General features: G+C 44.5%; 1 protein-coding gene across 2 annotated transcripts in view; it reads left to right on the top strand.

The window, feature by feature from the left end:
- FRMD3 (FERM domain containing 3) overlaps nt 1-19,645 on the top strand; it is a 253,057-nt gene that overhangs the window by 190,784 nt on the left and 42,628 nt on the right. For both annotated transcript variants that reach the window (XM_003782974.1, XM_012813136.1), the window contains exons 7-12: nt 1,372-1,459; nt 3,053-3,141; nt 6,337-6,400; nt 7,188-7,276; nt 17,899-17,973; nt 18,246-18,314. In XM_003782974.1, coding sequence (XP_003783022.1) covers nt 1,372-1,459; nt 3,053-3,141; nt 6,337-6,400; nt 7,188-7,276; nt 17,899-17,973; nt 18,246-18,314 — 474 coding nt within the window. The remainder of the gene's footprint in view (nt 1-1,371; nt 1,460-3,052; nt 3,142-6,336; nt 6,401-7,187; nt 7,277-17,898; nt 17,974-18,245; nt 18,315-19,645) is intronic.

The following is a 19,645-nucleotide window of genomic DNA, read 5'->3' as shown; positions in this document are numbered from 1 at the left end:
GTATTTCTCATCAGCTTTTGTTTGTGTTTGTGCATTTAATGTGTGGCCTAAGGCAACTCCTCTACCAATGTGTGGCAGAAGAAAAAGAATTTTCCTTCTGTGGACATTGATCACGATGAATAAAATGAAGATGCGCCTTAGATGTGTCAGAGCAAAACTACAGTACACTATGGGTAAAGGAAAGATCTTGAAAGGCTTCACGGAGAAAGTAGAGGAGATGCTGATTTGATTTTGAGCCATGAGGATTCTCACTTGTCTTAAGGGGTGGGGTAGGGGTACAGTCCACCTCTGGGGAGATGCTTGGGTGGAGATAGATTTAATACCGCAATATAATTTTGAAAATAAAAATGAGTTACTAATGTTTTCCACAGCAAACTCCTCTTGCTCCTTAGAATTGTATAATTATCCTTGGGAAATGATTCTGATTTTCTAAAATACATGTGTGATATTAGTTATTAGTCAAAGTGAGGTCTTTGAAATGTTCCACAATCCTGGTTTAGAAGTTATCCCTGAAAGGGCTTCACAGTCATCTATTGTAGCCTTTTTACCCTTGAAGTCAAGATCTTTTTTACCACCTGGAGGAAAGGGCTAGGACTTGTGGTTGAGATTTCCTTTAGAAACTGAGGGCTTTCTACCTTTCCTTGGAAGGGGGGACAGTTCATTTTGCACAGATGGCTCTGGTTTGAGATTTTTGAAAGGGGGCTTGGTGCCTGTAGCACAGTGGATACAGCACCAGCCACGTACACCGAGGCTGGCAGGTTTGAACTTGGCCTGGGCTAGCTAAACAACAATGACAACTGCAACAAAAACTATAGCCAGACATTGTGGCGGGCGTCTGCAGTCCCAGCTACTTAGGAGGCTAAGGCAAGAGAATTGCTTATGCCCCAAAGTTTGAGGTTGCTGTGAGCTGTGATGCCATGACATTCTATCAAGGATGACATAGTGAGACTGTCTCCAAAGAAAAGATTGTTGAGGGGGTAACAGGATTGTACATTTTTTACCCTGAGCTAGACGGCATGCCTCTTACCCTGGATAATCTTTCTAAATGAGTTGGGAAGAACAGATGCTGAGTTTTATTTCGTATTAAGACTGAATTTGCAAGGGCCTACTTATCCGTTACTTGATACCTTGATTAACCGTATGGGTCACCACAGTACTCAGATTACCTGTAGGTTTATGATGGAACAATCAGCTGGAGAACATGAGCTCAGGACTCCTCATGGTGAGAAAGAAGGCTTAGTCTTACTGATTTCTGTTTATGTAAGGATCTTTCTCTTTATTTAGTTTAGAATGTTGTCTTTTATTGACTAAAGGGACATCATGTTTCTATTATTTTCTGTTTTAACTTCAGTTTTTCTTGTGTGACTTTAGAGGCCAGAGCCCACCGGTTGCTGAATTTAACTTACTGCTGAAAGCTCACACTTTGGAAACCTATGGGGTAGATCCTCACCCATGCAAGGTAACGGTCCCTCACTGCGGGTCACTATATAATGATTGTTTTGCTTTAAAGAGAATTAATTGGTGCTCAGGCCTGGCAGAACTCTTAGAGTTTTTCCACAGCCTGACCCACGGCCTCTAATTGGGAGGGACACCGTGGGCTGGAGGCTCGCGCTGTGCCAGCTGGTTTTCCCCTCTGCAGTCTTCCGATCGCTCACTAATTGCTACATGGTGGTGACATTTTCCTCAATTAACATACATGAATTCACTCACCAAAGTGACAGGATCCTGACAGATTTACTTTCAAGGCCATTGCCGACAAGAATGCAGTCTTTAAAAATGGGGAAGTGGAAGAACAAAAGAAAGATTTAAAATTACATGTTAGCATCAGGAGTCCTTCTCCTGGGCTCATGATTTGACGGTGTTTCTCTCAAGGGTGAAGTGCAGACCACCTGTCAGAATCACCTGGGTCTCACCAGAGCCCTTGACTGGGACTGGGGCTGCAGGTGGGGAACCTGCCTTTTTGTCAGGCTCCCAGGTATGCTCACGTGCACATGCCCAGAAATGTTTAACGGAAGTGACACTCTCCTTTCCATATATTAAACTAACTAGGCATCACCCAGACATCAGCCCCCATCCTAACCTAAGCATTCTTATCAGCCGTGCTGTTAAAAATAACATTTTGAGTTTTACTGGGACATTTCTTTTCTCGGTTTGCACCAGCTAATAGTATTTGTTAAGGCACGAGTCCTGTGGCTCTCAGTACACGATGCTCATTAGAAGCACCTTGGGACCTTCATGAACACCTGTTGCCCAAAACGCACCCCACTAATTACATCAGGGTCTGTGGGGTGGAGGCCAGGCTCCCAGATGATCCCAGGGTGGGGAGCTGGTGGTGTTTGTTCCTATTAGCACTCCCGTCCTCTTGTTCTGCCTACACAATTGGTTTTAGACTATTTGCCAGCTCCCCATTCCTAGGAAAGGCTTGTTTATTCCATTTAGTGAACTAGCCCTTCCATAGAAGTTTGAACTTCTCTATTTATTTTATGTTATTACTTGGAGACTGACTTGGTCTTCTCATTGTTGTTACTCCTTTGCTTTCACTTATTTATGAGATGCGTCATGTTCCAGGTCTAGGCTAGAACCACAGTAGGCTTTTCTGGTGATATTTTTATACTGAGATTGCCAGAAATCCTGTGTGGGTTTGCATCAAGTCAGATTAGCTGCTCAGAGCGTTGGTTTCATTACATTAGAGTGCTAATGGCAACCAAGGACAGTTTGCTCACATTGCAAAGCAGATGCAGAAGCCAGGCAGCCCTGTCTACTTGGCAGCAGACAGAGTGATTTGGGCAAAGACAGAGTGATTTTTCCAGAAGGTCGCTCAAGGGGCATAAGGTCCATTCCTCAAAGGAAAAAGCTACAAAATCGTAGACCTCCCCCAAAGTTTGGAAAGCCTGCTCTTAGAAGTTCCACCTCAAAAATTTAGTTTATTGCTACAATCATTGGAATTCATATGAAACTAACCTGGTGCACAGATGAATAAGTATACCATTTATCCTTTTAACATTTTTCTTAATCACAATAGGTTTTTTTTTTTACTATTTTTTTTTTTCAGGATTCAACCGGCACAACAACATTTTTAGGATTCACTGCTGCAGGCTTTGTGGTATTTCAGGGAAATAAGAGAATCCATTTGATAAAATGGTGAGTACCTCTTTGGAAAACTGGCTTACCATTTTTCTTAATCTTGCTTCCCCTCCTCCCCTGTCTGGCTTTTTGGGGAATTGTCAGGTAGAAGGCCCAGCCTTGGAGCTTCATCAGGAAGGGATTTATCATCCGTAATTCAAAGTCAATCTATGGTGCCCTCAGTGGGGAATTGGATTTCTCAGGCTGAGGCATCAACTCACGAGGTCTGGGTTCAGGGGCTGCACCTCCAGAGAGAAGGTGCCCAGTATCACTGGTAGCCTTTACTGCTCTGGCTAGAGAGGAGTCTTGGGGTGGTTCACGGCCGGTCTGGGTGGGATACTGCTATGAAATTTCTGGAACAACTCATGCCCGCTCTCCCCTACTTAGTTCTCTCCTCTTCTGTTGAGCTCTTGATCCAAACTCACCTTTTGTTATCTAATGCATCAGTGAAGATGCTTTGTGCAAACGTAACAGGAATGTCTGCTCAGAATGGCTGGCAAATACGAAGACTGATCAGCGTACAAAGGAAGATTGGGGTCGCTCCATGTTTGTTAAATTAATTGCCCGACCACACTGTGAAGGATTTAGACCTCTGTTTTCTCCATCCCAGGGTGGTGGCTTTTGTCCCCAGGCTCCTGTTCCCCACAGCAGTATCCAGAGCCTGGAGAAGAGCAGCCCCTTTCTACATGTCTCCTTTTAAAGCAGGGGTAACTTTTTCAGAAAGTCTGTAGGAGATTTCCTATGTATCTAATTGGACAGAATTGGGTCACATGTGCATACCTGGGCAGGTGGGGAGGAGCAGACTCTGCATGAACGCGTGACCTCACCAAGGGTAATGTTTAGGTGGAGTTAGTAAGAAAGTAGGAGGCTGGAGCTTGGTAGGTGACCAGCAGTTTCTGCTGTGTCTCATTAGGGGACAAATGGCTTTGGTGAGGAGTGAGGAAGGCTGAACATAAATGCAGTGGAATATGGTAAAGGCTTTCTCTTGTTCATACCTCTAGCCTTACTCAGTTTCCTCTTTGGTGGCCGCTGACAGGCTGATCACCCTTGTGGCTTGCTGGCTTGTGGGCTCACCCTGAAGACTCCTTGGGTCTGAGGTTCTTCTGGACAGGCCAGTGGGTGTCTTTGGTGCTGGGTGGGATATGCCCCCTTGCCCTTACCTGAACCTCAGTGTCATGGTTCTGGTAGATTCGAGCTTTCTCCCAGCACCTCCTTGTCAAATCCCTCCCCTTCCTTAACACCCACCTTCCTGCCTAACCTTCTCTACTAGGTTAGGAATAGTCCCCTAATGTACGCTCCACTCCCTACATCTCCTGCTCTTTTGTAGGATCAGCACTCCCTCCTAAGATCCCAATTCTTCTAAATTGCTTTCTTTCCCTTCTATCATTGCCTTTCACTCAATTCATACTTCCTTTTGGGGGAGGCAGGGTCTCAACTCTGCAACCCGGGCTGGAGTGCAGTGACATCCCTGCAGCTCACTGCACCCTCGGACTCCTAGGCTCAAGGGATCCTCCTGCCTCACCAATCTGAGTAGCTGGGCCTACAGGTGTGTATCATAACACCTGGAGAATGTTATTTTTTTGTAGACATGGGTTTCATTCATGCTCAGGATGGTCTTGAACTTTTGGCCTCAAGTAATCCTCCCATCTCAGCCTGTCAGAGTGCTGGGATTACAGGCTTGAGCCATTGCATCCAGCCAAAATTAACTCATACCTTCAACTCCCTGTGTGCCCATTTGTTCTCTTCTTCCACGATTAGCATTCTCAACACTCTTATTTACCTTTAATACACCACTTCACTTCTCTGAGTCTCCGTGTAGAGATGCATAAAATGAGGATCGGTGTATTTGGGGGCCTGGAGGGTGGGGGAAGGGGCAGGGAGGAAACAAATAAAATAGTGCGTGTGAGAATGCTTTTTATCTTTAAATCTGGTGTGCTGTGTGAACCAGACAGTGTAATTTACATGTAGCATGCTGGTGTTATCCAGTGTTCTTTTCTATATTTTCAGTACCCTGCAAAGAAGTACCAATGTCAGTCACCTTCAGTCCATTCCAGAAGTTTCCCTAAGGGATTCTTACTGATTTGGGAGGCTTGTGTAATTTGGGAGCTTCCCTATCTTGCACTAGGACTGCAAAATGTTAGATGTTAGATCCTCAGGTCTCTGAATTGACTGAACCCAGGAATAGCTGGGTTAGAACCTGATGTGGGTCAGGGCAGGTTAATTGTGGGTGTCTCTCCCCAGTGTCTCTCCTTTTTTCCTGGGTACACTGAGGTGTGGAGGTGGCTAATCTCCGGACCATGTGTCTCTGGCATCTTCCTCTTGTCTATGTCTTGGTGGTGTTTCTGTGCAGCTGACGCAGACTCCACCCTCCTCGGCTTCTGGTCAGGCTCATGTGTTTGTAACAGCCATGTGTGTGTTACTAAAACAAATTTTATCCTAGCTTTGTTTTTTTAACCCAGAGAACTTTGTCACTCTCCCAAATTACCTACCAAGGTTAAAAGAGATTAATGTGGCTTAGGGTCATGTATCACTATGCTAAGAGTTAGATCAAAGGAATAAAAATAGAATTTTCTCCTCTCTTTCCACGTATCTTCTCATCACAAAAGTGACCTGTGTCTGCCTTGCAGGCTGATTTTCATCAGGCAGGTCCTTAAGATGAAATCTAAAGTCACTATTTTGACCTCAATTTGTCATTCTTCAAGCTCTCATAATTTTGAACATCTCAGTATATAAACACAAATCTGTTAACACGGAGAACAGGAAGGAAAAATTTTCAAGGTGGCGGATACACTTTTTGAGATGAATGTGGAAGGATGAGAAAGTCAGTCACTGTGAATCCATGTCATTTCATTCACAGAATCTGAAATAAGCACGTCCTTCTACTTTGCTAAGGGGGCTAGCAGTTCCTGTCCTGGTCATTAATATTCACAAACATGTTAGAGCTGTTTGGAAGAAAAATGCAAAACAAAAAAAAAAAAACAATGGCATAAATAATTCTGAATTGTCTATGGATCCTCTCTTGGGAAGAAAATTGCTGTATAATTCACTTGGGGCTTTCTGCTGTTCATTAGACCTGCAGAGATGGTACGATAATCTTGTTTCCTTGCAGTCTGCTTGGCATTTTGTGAGCTGGTGGATTCCTATGGGAAATCCGGGTACCTTGGTTAGCTGCCTTTTTTTTTTTCTTCTCACCCAGAGATTTTCTTTTCTTAGGCCGGATGTCTGCAAATTGAAGTTTGAAGGGAAGACGTTTTATGTGATTGGCACCCAAAAGGAGGTCAGATCCTGCTTTCCTAACTACCTGTTGTTGTGTGTGCATGAGAGAGATTCACGATGAGACGTGCCTTTAGTGAGATAGCCCCCAAACACTGTGACTTGGAAGTGTGCGATGGTAGTGGAAGCTATATGCTGAAAACATTTTAGAGGTAGGCAAACACTGGTTTTGTACATTTAAGAATAAAGCCAGGGAGCAATGCTGACTGTGTGAAAATAGACTGGGATAGACTTGAGAAATAAAAAATGAAACCTCTGCCTACCTTTTTTCTTTCTTGCCCAAATTCATGAAACGAATGAAGAATACTTGCAAAGCTAAATATCAACCAGTGCTGGCTGGAGTGTTTATAAACAGTCTAGAAGTCCTGACAGTCTTAAAGTAAAGGCACTACCAGATAAAGGTCGTGGGTTCACCAGGGAACCTTTGGGAGGAGGCCATCACCGAAGGCTAAGCCTCAGAGCTAGCTCTGCAAGTCTGCATGTTTTCTTAATCCTGGTTTCAGCTCAAGCACTAGTTAGTTATTCGAGGATGGCAAATAAGTTTTTTAAGTTAATTCAAGTCTGACAGAGAGGTGGTAGCTGATGCCTGGAGTGTTGAGAGGGATTGTGAGGCTGCTTTTCTTTGTATCAGAAACAGGGCCTAGATAGATTAGTGATGTCTGCAGAGGCTGAGAGAAGGGGGAATACCATTTCACTATTACTTTAAGGAACATAATAAAGGGTTAAGTTCCTTCAAATCGTCATCAACTGTATTTAACCTGCCTTTGTTGGTCTTGTTATTTTTTTATTAGAAGAAAGCTATGTTGGCATTCCATACTTCAACACCAGCTGCTTGCAAACACCTCTGGAAATGTGGGGTGGAGAACCAGGCCTTTTATAAGTAAGTACCTTTTCTTCAGTTTGTCACAGGCTTCAGAAGCACCCATGCAAGTCCTTATGTATTACAATGGCTGCATATTCATTTCTTGTAATATCCCTTTTTATTATATTTAAGTGAATTATAAAGGTACTGACTCTCAGCCTGACCAAGTCCTGAGTGAGCTTTATTTGGGGTGTTTCCCAGAGAATTGCTATGGATGAATGTGTGTGAAATTGCTGTTTCTATGAAATATGTCACAAAATCAATTTTTGGTTAGGTTAGGTAGGCCCCAGAAGCAGACCTTGAGATAGAGTTGAGTGCAAGTAGTTTATTTGAGATGTGGTCAATGGATATAGAAGAGGATGAGTCAGAGAGGTGGGAAGCCCCCAGTGGAGGGTGCATTACTAAGCAGCTCATTTCTGTGGGCAGCTGAGCTCAGCTCTGCTTGGGAGCTCTGAGAGACTGTATTGTGCCTTAGAGTTCTCCTGCTGATGGGCAAAATAGGGACGCTGGTTACCTACCAATTCTCTGTTCATTTTGGTTGAGGGCTGCTTTGAAAGGCAGAGTTAATACTCTCTAGTACTGCTGGTTTGCTCTGAGAGTAGGTCCAATGTGCTCCCAAAAAAGAGACCTTTGGCAGAGGCTCTCATGTGCTCCTAGAAGGAAGGCCTCAGTGCAGAGAAGGGAGAGCCAGGGTTTATGGGTGGAGGCTGTCAGAGTCTAGGATCATACACAGGGAGTTAGGAGGGGGATCCTTCCGGGGATGGAAGGACATCCTAGCCTGAGCAAGGGACCAAGGGACCAAAGGGGAGGGCACAGCTCGGGGAGCATGAGGGTAGATGAGGCAAAAAAAGAGGTGAGGAGGGCAAGGAGGTCTTGGGGCCAAATGCTGAGGCTCAACCAGCATGAAAAGGCAGCAAGGATGCTGATGGGGATTGCTCTGAAGGCCCACAGGCAGCCTGCAGAGGGAGCAGTGAAGAGAACTCCACACACAGGCCTCCCCGGAGCTGTCTCCGTGAGTCCTATTTGGAAGGATTTTGGCTCAGCCTTGAACATCCTGTAGTGAAATCACAGGGTCCCTATCGAGGAATAGCTTAGAGACATTAATTCGTTATCTTTCACACTTGCTGTTTCGTCACATGCTAGGCGATCAGTTGGTAGATGGCGTCAAATAAAATCAAAAACAGAATTGTAAAGGGAGGGAGAGGGAGAGAAAGAAATCACAGTCTGGAAAATCTGTTTTGCACCTTTTGGGGTAAAGCAGATTAGCTGGAAGCTAGCAAGGAGGGCAGTCTGATAACTCTGTCATTGCCTAGGTCACCTAAGCATGCCAGAGAAGTCCCATCAGGCATTTGTGGATGCATCAGAAGACCCGGGGGAGGGTTGAGCTCTGAGCACAGACTGCATGCAGTTGACTGAGCCCTTGTAAGAGCACTCCTACTGTAGTCAGGCCAGCCACCCTGCCTCTCTCACTGGGACTTCTAACCTCTAGTATTTGTGCTGAGCTGAGACTTGCTGGAATTTTTGCTTCTCCTTTATCCTATAACCATCCTGTTCCTTAGGAAAAAGGGGAGATGCCACTTGTTCTGACCCAGCTGTGTGACTATAGACAAGTCCCTGGAGCACTGTCTGGCCTCATTCTTCTCACCTGTAGAATGGAGGGGACTGGAGCTGGCCTGGGCACTGGCTCACATCCCTGTGGCATAGCGTGATGAGTGTGGGCTTGGATATAAAGGGCGCAGGTTGGGAGTCAACTCTGTCGCTTACTAGCAGTGTGGCCTTGAACAAAGCTCTTAAACTGTTTGAAAGTCATCTTTATTTTTCATCCATAAAATGCAATTGGTAATACCTGCCTTGCAGTATTCAGTTTTGTCAGGCACATTAACCCATCTCTAAGTGGCAGCCACTGCTGTGACTTCAATTACTGACCCCTCTTGGTAATGGTGAGAGTTTTTTGAGTGCTAGTGGGACGCAGGCCCAGTCCCTTTGATTTTTGAAGTCTCTGATGCTGATAACCTCAGGGGTGGGGACACCTGCTTCCTCCGTGGCTCCTCCCCTTTCCCAGGCAGGGGTCCTGGCCCTGCCTTTCACTCTGGCCCACTGGCTCTGTGCTTCAGTGGTTACAGCTGGAAGAGTGAGGCTCTGATCTTTCTTCTTGGGTTGGGCAGGGTGCTTTGTTTCTTCCATTTTTACTTCACCTGCGTGGAGCAGGAAGGCCCTGTGGCTGTTGCCTATGAATTCCCCAGTGAGCTTTTAAGGCAAGAATGTGCTGCTGGTTGTCACCTGGCCCGGGGCCACCAATCTGTTTTGAAAGCCCTGGCTCTGACATCTGCTGCCTGGGAACTGAGCCCAGAAGCAGAAACTCTGATTTTCCTGCCTACTCTGGACCTCAGGGGATCCCCACACAGACTTAGTCACCATTTAAGAGCTTCCTCATACCACGAGTTGTCTGTCAAGGTGCTGCCAACCCCACAGCCCTGGAGCTCACTGCTTCCAGGCGCTGGTTCCCTGAAGGCACACTGGGTGCATTGAAGGGTTCAGTGGATCACTGATGTTCTCATTCTCTGAATCTTTATTTCATACCTGCTTTATGCTGGGCATTGTGCTAGGCACTGGGGACATGGTAGAGCCTCAAGTGACACATGCTGTCTCCAATTTGGTTGGAATTGTGTGTAGAGGATACAGGTAAATCAATTCCTCATTCAGAATTTGGTGTGCAAGAGGAACAATAATATTATTAAAAAGAACACAAACTAGCTCCCTAAACCAGTGCCTCTCACCCTTTAATGAGCACATGAATTACCTGAGTTCTGAGTCAGAAGGTCTGGGGTGGGCACGAGTTTCCACATGTCTAATAACCTTCCAGGCCGTGCTGTGCTGGAGGGCCACAGACCACACTTCATTGAGTAAGGAGGTTCTAAGCCAGTGGCTTTCAGTCTGGATCACATTTGCATCACCTGGGGTAGCTTTGAGCACATACCAGAGCCATGATCCTTGCATGCTGCCCAGACCCAATTCAATCATAATCTGGGATTTCACTAAAACTTGTGCACAAGTGTTCATGGTAGCATTATTCATAACAGCCAAAAAGTAGAAACAACCCAAGGGTCCATCAGCTGATGCATGGATGCATGCACTGTGGTAGATAGTGAAATATAACTCAGCCATGAGAAGGACTGAAGTACTGGTACCTACTGCGACATGGATGGACCTTGGAAGCAGTACACTAAGGGAAAGACACCATTTACAAAACACCACGTGTTGTAAGATCCTATTGATATGAAATGTCCCAAATAGGGAACTGTTGCTTAGAGCTGTGGGTGAGGTGAGGAGGGGACGTGTGGAGTGATTGCCAGTGGATATAGGTTTTTTTTTTTTTTAAGGAGAGAATGAAATGTTTTAATATTAGATGGGATGATTAGCTTTTTTGATCAATTTTTTTAAGCTTTGTACATTTTGGTGGGTTTTTGTTTAATTTACAATCTAAAAGGGTAAACTTTATGGCATGTGAATTATATCTCAGTAAACCTGTTATTTTAAGAAATCTGGTTCTAAGGAGCAATGCATTCAGTTTTATTCCATTTAGAATGATATTGGCTGTGGGTTTGTTGAAGATGGCTTCTATCAGTTTAAGAAAAGTCCCATCTGGCTCAGCACCTATAGCTCAGGCAGCTAGGGTGGCAGCCACATACACTGGAGCTGGCAGGTTCGAATCCAGCCCAGGCCAAAAAAAAAGCCAGGCATTGTGGTGGGTGCCTGTAGTCCCAGCTACTTTGGAGGTGGAGGCAAGAGAATTGTTTGGGTCCAGGAGTTTGAGGTTGCTGTGAGCTGTGATGCCATGGCACTCTACCTAGGGCAACAGCTTGGAACTCTGTCTCAAAGAAAAAAAAATAAAGAAATGTCCCATCTATTCCTATTTTCTTAAGTGTTCTTGTCAGAAAAGGATGCTGAATTTTGTCAAATACTTTTTCTGCATCTATTAGGAGGATCATATGGTCTCTGTTTTTGCTTCTATTTATGTGGCAAATTGCATTTATGAGTTTATGTTGGACCAACCTTGCATCCCGGGGATAAAGCCCACCTGATCATGATGTATAATTTTTTTTGATATGTAGCTGCATTCAGTTTGTTACAATTTTATCAAATATTTTTGAGTCAATATCCATTAATGATATTGGTATGTAGTTTTCTTTTCTTGGTGGGTCCTCTCCTGGTTTTGGTATCAGTGTGACAGGGATTTCCATGATTGCCACTGCTTTTCAGCATAGTGCTGGAAGCTCTAGCTAATGTAATTGGGCAAGAGAAGGGTATTCAAGTGGGGACAGAGGAGGTCAAACTCTCTCTCTCTGCAGATGATATGATCGTCTACTTAGAAAACCCCAGGGACTTAACCACAAGGTTCCTGGAAGTAATCAAGTAATACAGTAACATCTCAGCATACAAATTGTCTACAAATCAGTAGCCTTCATGGATTCCATAACAATCAAGCTGAAAATCAAATCAAAGGTACAATACCCTTCATGGTAGCTTCAAAGAAAATGAAACACCTGAGGATATACTTAACAAAATATGTGAAGAATCTTTAAAGAGAGAATTATGAAAAAAAAATCAACATTGTTAAAATGTTCATACCACCCCAAACTATCTGAAGATTTAATGCAATCCTCATCAAAGTATCAATGTCATGCTTTGAAGAACTTGAAAAAAATTTTCATGTGGAACCAGAAAAAACCCAGAATAGCTAACGTAATTCTGAGAAATAAAAACAAATCTGGAGGCATCATGTTACCAGAATTCAGGTTATGTTACAAGTTTACAGTGATCAAAACAACATGGTAAACTTGTAACACAAGATAGAGATGTAGATCTATGGAATAGAACAGAGAACCTACAGATGAACTCAGCCACATATCACCAGCTGATTGCTGATAAACCAAATAAAATCATACATTGTAGAAGAGAATCACTACTTAATAAATGATGTGGGGAGAACTGGTTAGCTATTTGTAGAAGACTGAAACTGGACCCACAACTCTCACCACTTACAAAAATTGACCTTGGCTGGATAAAAGATTTAAATTGAAGATACAAATGATAAAACTTCTAGAAGAAAGTATGGGCAAAACTCTTGAAAAAATTGGCTTGGGAAAAAATTTTATGAGGAAGACCCCATTGGCAATTATACCAACAATAAAAATAAACAAATGGGACACGATCAAACTAAAAAGTTTTGGCACAGCTAATGGTAAAACAACTGTATGTAAAGTATGTAAAGACAACCTTCCGAATGAGAGAAGATATTTGCATAGTATGAGTCTGACACAGGGCTGATAACTAGAATCTACAGACATCTCAACCTAATCAACAAGAAAAGAGCAAACCATCCCATTTGTAAGTGGGCAAGAGATATGAACAGAACCTTCTCTGAAGAAGAGAGATGAATGGCTAATAAACACATGAAAAAATGCTCATCATCCCTAATCATCTGAGAAATGCAAATCACAACCAACCTGAGCTATCACCTAACCCCAGTGAGAGTAGCCCACACCACAAAGTCCCAAAGCTGCAGATGCTGGCATGGATATAGAGAGATGGGAATGCTTTTACACTACTGATAGAATTATAATACAGCCTCTATGGAAAGAAGTCTAAAGAATCCTCAAAGCAAGAATACTAAAGAATCCTAAAGTAGACCTTCCACTTGATCCTACAATCCCATTACCCAGAACAAAGCAGATTATTTTACCCTAAGGACATCTGCACTAGAATGTTCATTGCAACCAATTCACAATCATTAAGACGTGGAATCAACCCAAGTGCACATCAACTCATGAGCAATTAAACTGTGGTATAAGTATTCCGTGGAACGCTATTCAGCCATACGAAAGATGGATACTTTACATCTTTTGTAGTTACCTGGATGGAATTGAAAAATATTCTTCTTAATAAAGTATCCCAAGAATAGAAAAGCAAGTATCCAATGTATGCAATACTAATATGAAACCAATAGATAAACAACTACCCTCCCACATGAGAGAGAAACACAATTAAATTCAAGTGGGGGGAAGGAGAAGGAGGAAAAGTGGGGGGGATTTGTAAGCTCTCACTTAACGGGTACAAGGTAATTATATACAGCACACCCCCAGGTGAAGGGCTCAACTACAACAAGGACTTTACCTAACACACGTAAACCATATAACCTAATATGTACCCTCATATTAATCTGAAATACATATTTTTTTAAAACAGAGCACCAATTGAAAGTTAAAATAAAGAAATCTGCATCTGGAGTGAGAGTTGTAGGTATTGGGTGTGTTAAAATTTTCCCAGGTGGTGCTACCATGTAGCTGGGGGTTGGAGACATCTCTTTATTCCAGTGATTCCCTCAGAAGCTTGTTTTAAGAATGCTTCCAAGTGATTCTGTTGCTCACTGAAGTCTGAATCTTGTGTGGCTGAAACATTATTTTTAAAATACTCAAATCAAAAAGACTTGGATTTTCAGCCTTGTTCCTGCAATTTGTATCATGGGAACTTGGTTAAGTGACTGTCCCCTCTCTGCCTCAGTTTCCTGGTATAAAAGTGTGGATTGCTTCTTCCTAGAAGAGAACTTGAGCATAAAATGAATTAGTAGATTTAAGATGCTTTGGATGGGACATGGCCCATAATATGGGGTCAGTAATAACAAATGTTATTATTGTTATGATTAATCTGGGAGCTCTAAACCATGGTTTCAATGGGAAATTGTGTTGTTGGTTGCAGAGCTGGCTTGCCCGGAGCACCACCCTGTGTTCCCCCAGAACTTATCCTGACCTATACCTACGTCCCTGGTGGAACAGGTGCCTGAGGAGAAAACGCAGACTGGGGCAAGGAAGGGCTGCCTGGATTTCTCTGTGAGGTCCAATGTTGAGCAGCGCCATGCTTCCTTGCTGAGGTCCTGATGCCAAGTTGGAGGTGGGAGTGGGACAGGGCAGGAAGAAAAGAAGGCAGAAGGGCGGAGGAGAGAGAATTGCTATTCTAACTAGGTTGTGAATTCATTGTTTTCCGTGGGAAGGAGACTCTTCCCCTGGGTTTACTGTTGAGGGAAGAGTCTGGTAAATAGAACGCCTGAAACATTTCAGCTGGAGTTAGAGCTCTTTGATTTGCTTTTAAAATGTCTAACACAGTTTTCTGGAACTTCATAATTTAGAGGATTGACTTTGGTGGCTCCATAGTGAGAAGGCAAGGAAGAGGTTTTGAAGTCATGTTAGGAAGGGAGGGGAACTATTATGTAACGGGCAGGTACTATGCTGGGTACTGCTGGATCGTTTCATCTTGGTAGCCCTCCTCAGAGTGCCATGAAGTAGGCATGACAACACCCTTAACCTTTGACAATATGGGGAGGAACGAGGCAGGGCACGGTGGCTCATGCCTGTAATCCTAGCACTCTGGGAGGCCAGGGCGGGTAGATGGCCTGAGCTCAGGAGTTCCAGACCAGCAAGAGTGAGACCCTGTCTCTAAAAACAAAAATAAAACTTCTTCCTGAGCAAGAGTGAGATCCTGTCTCTAAAAACAAAAATAAAAACAAAATAGCTGGGCATTGTGGTGGGTACCCGTGGTCCTATCCACTTGGGAGGCTGAGGCAAGAAGATCACCTGAACCTAAGAGTTTGAGGTTACTGTGAGCTATGATGCTAGGGCACTCTACCAAAGGTGACCATGAGAGACTTTATCTCAAAAAAAAAAAAAAAAAAAAAAAAAAAGAATGACCAAGGTTAAACAATCAGAGGCAGGGAGGAGTCTGGGCCACTGTTCTCTCAGGTAAAATGTTCTCTCTTGGGTCATCTAAGGAGAATTTGGGGACTCAGGGGTTCTCAAATGCAAGCAGGCTGCCTTGGAATCACTTGGCAATGCTTGACTAAAATACAAATCACTCTTCAGACCTGCTGAACAAGGCTCTCTGCTGATCAGGGCTGAGAAGCTCTGTTTTTCATACCTGCCTGATGCCTGGCCAGGTTTGGGAACAGACGCTCTGGACTGAGGTGCCAAACCTGAAAGGCCCCCCATCCTCATCCTGGCCCATTCCTGCCCCTGTCTTGGTTTCCCATTCCCAGTAGGTCTTTGTTGTCTGAGTTCTCAGAATAAATGTTGAAGTTCCATTACAGATCTCACACAAAACCTTCTAGGAGTCTACCCGGACATCTGGGAGGGCCGAGAATTGATGGGAATGCTCTGGGGAAGGTGTCTCTGAGCCAGTCACATGACACCAGTGGTCATCCAGGGGAACCAGCTGCTGGAGAGAAGCCAGTGCTTTTCCTCTCCACACGGCCCAGGCAGCCCATTTCCCTCTGGAAAATGTGTCTTTTGACCTGTTTTTCTTGAGTCAGTCTGACTGATTTGGGGGGAGGCAGAGCAGCGCTGAGGTCTCCCTCCCAGAGGCCAGTCTGGGCCTGAGGGGATGGTAGTGGCCTCGTGGTGGGGTGGAAGAGCCAGTGTGTCCACCTCCCCCCACCCCCAGCCCAGTGTATAGGAGGTCGCCTGTACACTGACTAGTGTCAGGTGTTGCTTCTGTAAAAAGGGCACAGTGCTGAGTTTGGATTTCAAAATCCCAATTAAGGCTTTTTATAATTCTTTTTTTTAGCAGACCACTTTGCCCAGTCTCTACCCCAGGATCTTTAGGAACCTAGAATTAAGAAAAAAAAAAAATAACCAACCATAAAAGTATAGACAATTCTTTAACACTCTCTTTTCTTCCTACCTCTGAGGACTTGGGAGCAGCAACCCTGCCGAGAAGATGGGGAAAGGGCAGGTGACTGTCCTGGTCTTGACTCCAGTGGATAGGGTATGGGGCCACAGCTCCAGAGGGCTGGGGATGGGGTGCAGATGGCCCAGAGCAGGCATGTCACCCTGGGAGGGGGCCACGCAGCTGGGAACACCTTGATGTGGCCTTCTGGGGATTTCTGTCCTCTCAATGAGCGCGGTCCAGAAGGAGACTCAGGCCAGCAGGCTGTGTTACCACTCCCAGGTACCAGGAACCTCTGAGGTACGGGTCTTATGTGGTCCTATCTGTCCTCAGAGGCCCCACACTGTCCCTTCTGGTGCTGCCTGGACAGGAATCCGCCCTCCCCGCTCATCCCACTCTCCCTGCTTACAGCTTGTACCTGGTGTCCTCTGTGTCACCTCTGGCTGTTCCCACAGTGGAAAGGGGCTGCTTTGCAAAAGATTCTTACTATGTCTTTCCACTGTTCTTCTTGAGTCAGATGAAGACTCAAGTCCTTAACAAGGGCAATTTAAGGTCAGGTCCTGCAAAATGGGACTTGCTATCTCTCCAGGCTTGCTCTACTCCACTCTGTGCATCTGTGTGTTCACTTTTATTTCTTTAATAGAAAAAGGAAAAAAGTAACAATAATAATAACAACACAAGAAAATGCACTCCAGGTCTGTTTAATTCCTCAAATGGTCAGGATCTTTTGTGGCTGTGCTGGCCCTTGTGCTGGATACACCCGCCACCAGTTACCACCGTCCCACACCTACTCTCAGCTCAGATGTCCCTTCCCCAGGCCACCACCCCAGCCCTCCAGGCTAGATCAGCAATGGGTCTTCCCTGTACTAATCTTGGTGAGCAGCAGGTTGGGACTCAGTTAATAATCGCTCGGTGAATAAGGGGGCTTAGTGGTGGGCATCACTGCCTGCCCTTAAAGTGCCCTGGCCTGTGCACATCTTTGCTCAGAATTCTATAGAGCTCGTTGGTTTGTGTGTGTTTAAGATTTTATAACTATTACCATTTTAAATGACCTTGAACTCTAGGGCTCTTTCTAGCTTGTTGAGTTTAATTGCATAAGGCTCCGAGTGACCGACGTAGAGCCATCCTCTGCTGTGGACAATAATTTAGTGCCCTGTGTGTGGCCTCTGAGTAACCTAGGTTCCAGATTGCTTTTCAGAGTGTTGTTGTTTTGTTCTTATTTATGAGTACGGCTTAGAGGTGCTGACTCAGGGCCTGGCTGGCCTTCCTGATCCTCGTGTCCCTTAGTCATCTACCAGAGTGGGTCCTTTTAAAGGGCACTGGGTCATGGTGACACAGGAGCCAGGGACCATTCCTGCAGTGACACAGGCCTTGTTCCCTAGCTGGACAATACACAGGGAGTTCTTTGTGGCACAGTGACTGACCTGTGTTTCCAGGAAGCTGTTTCCTGCTCCACTGTGGCAAAGGCCACAAAGGGTCCCCAACACTGGTGAGCTTAGCAATGCTGTGTCACAAAATTCCATCCCCTCCACATCTTTCAAATAGAAATTAGGGAAGAATCTCTTCTAATCATCAACACTGACTGCCTGGTCCTTTATGCAGGTTATGACCCACTAACGAATTATGAAACCAAATGTGTAGGTCATGACCAGAATTTAAAAAGAATTAAAAGCAATAACATAGAAAATATCAGATTATTAGTAAATAATAGTAAATAGTAAATAAAATAACTAGATTATTAGTGAAAATAACTATTCTTGTGTGAAACTTTTCTTTTGCTTTCTGTGTGTGCATGTGCAGACATACATGGAGTCACAGTATAATTCTTTCTTGCAGTCTGAATACATGTATTCCATAATAATAATTACAGTCCTACTTGGATTTGCCAATGTCATTACCACTTACCTTATGTTTTTGTCTTAAAGGTATGCAAAATCCAGTCAGATCAAGACTGTGTCCAGCAGCAAGATATTTTTCAAAGGCAGTAGATTTCGATATAGGTGGGTACCAGTGGTTCTATTTCTGTGATGGGGTGGGACAGCCATTTACATTTGAGTATTTGGCTTAAAAATAAGTGCACTTTGGGGTGTGCCTTTGTTTTAGTCTTGTCACTCACTGATCTTATGCTGACTCAAACTCCACAGTAATTTTCTTTCATGAATTTCTATAGCTGGGTCAGACCACTGTGAAGTTAAAAAAAAAGTGACACTAGTGCACACTTGTCCCTTCTGCTCTGAGTGTCCGTGCCATTTATTGTGTTTGTCTTTTATAGTGGTAAAGTCGCCAAAGAGGTGGTGGAGGCCAGCTCCAAAATCCAGAGGGAGCCTCCTGAGGTGCACAGGTGAGTAGGGTGGTCACTGTGGGTTCCGGTGACTTCTGGGAGGAACGGGGGTCTTAATAGCTGGATTTTCTAAATTCTCTATAATATCTCAGGTGGTACAGCAACATTAAAGAAGGATACTCTCACTTCCCTAGAACTCTCCCTCAGACAGATTTGGCTGGGCCATGGTGCAAGTGCCCCTGGGCTCCATTTTGAGCTACTTGCTCTGTGGAGAGTCATTGATTAGGTCTAGGAGGTCAGGTGGACAAGTGGGATATGTGTGAGTTGTGACTATACCATCTCCTGGCCAAACTCTGTTGCCCCGTCCTCTGAGAACTGTTCTCTCTTCCTGCCCGTGTTCATCTGACTTGGCCAGTTCCCATTTCCTAGGTATTTTACATAAGGTGGGGGGTGGGACTCCCCTGTGCTGGGGCCATGCAGAGGATAAAGGACTTAGTCATTGTTGGTTTAATGGTGTGCATTCATTGAAGTGTCAATATATGGTAATTCTTAGGAATTAATTGTGCACTCAGCTGTGTTAGACTTCATACCACCACAGTTTACACATAATCATTGTATATCTTAAATGTGAATATTGTCATCATGACCCTTTCCCTTTTTTAAGGTGAGATCATCATAAGCAAAATTCTTTAGGAAGTTTCCCACATGCTGTTGTACCTGCCCTTCCTTCCCCATCTTTGGAACCCAGACTTGTCTCCTTTATGCTCATATTTGCCCTGTTTCTTCCATTTCCAGGGTGGCCACACAATCTGGGTGCCTTATCACCTTGTTCTGTGGGGTTGTTGTGTTGGAGGAGGCTGTGGTTCCATGGAAAGTTGGCTAAGTCTCCCTTGGGAGGGCAGCCAGAGGGTCATTCTTCCTACACAGGGGAGGAGAACCAGATCCTGGGTTCAAAGGAGAATTCGTTCTTGCTTTTGGGGGACCCACTGGGGATCAGTCACATGCAAATCTGTAAAGCCAGTTTCTTCTGCTTCATAGCAAAAAGCTGTAGGGAATCCCAGGGAGGGAAGCTGGAGCCCCTTGGCTGCAGGTACCTTGGGGTCTGCTTGCCAATGAGGAAAGTCTTTATGGCCCCTCTCCTGCCTCAGATTGTGGTTATTCAATGCAGCAGAAATGAAGAAGACAGAATGATAAAACGTCATTGAGCTGAAAATGACCTCAGGGATTGCCTAGTTTGATGCTTCTATTTTATAGACAAGGAAATTTGAATCTCAGACAAGTTAAGTGATTTTTCCAAAGTCCTAAATTGTCTTGGTGGCATATATGAGCCTAGATCACCAGTGTCCTGCCTCTTTCTTCTGATTTCTTTTCTCTGGAGCATTCTCGAAGCC

Source organism: Otolemur garnettii, unplaced genomic scaffold, assembly GCF_000181295.1.
Source record: "Otolemur garnettii isolate 467f Iridium unplaced genomic scaffold, OtoGar3 scaffold00006, whole genome shotgun sequence".
NCBI classification, from domain to species: Eukaryota; Metazoa; Chordata; class Mammalia; order Primates; family Galagidae; genus Otolemur; species Otolemur garnettii.
Note: the sequence above shows the minus strand (reverse complement) of the source record. Positions and strands in the feature narration are given on the sequence as shown.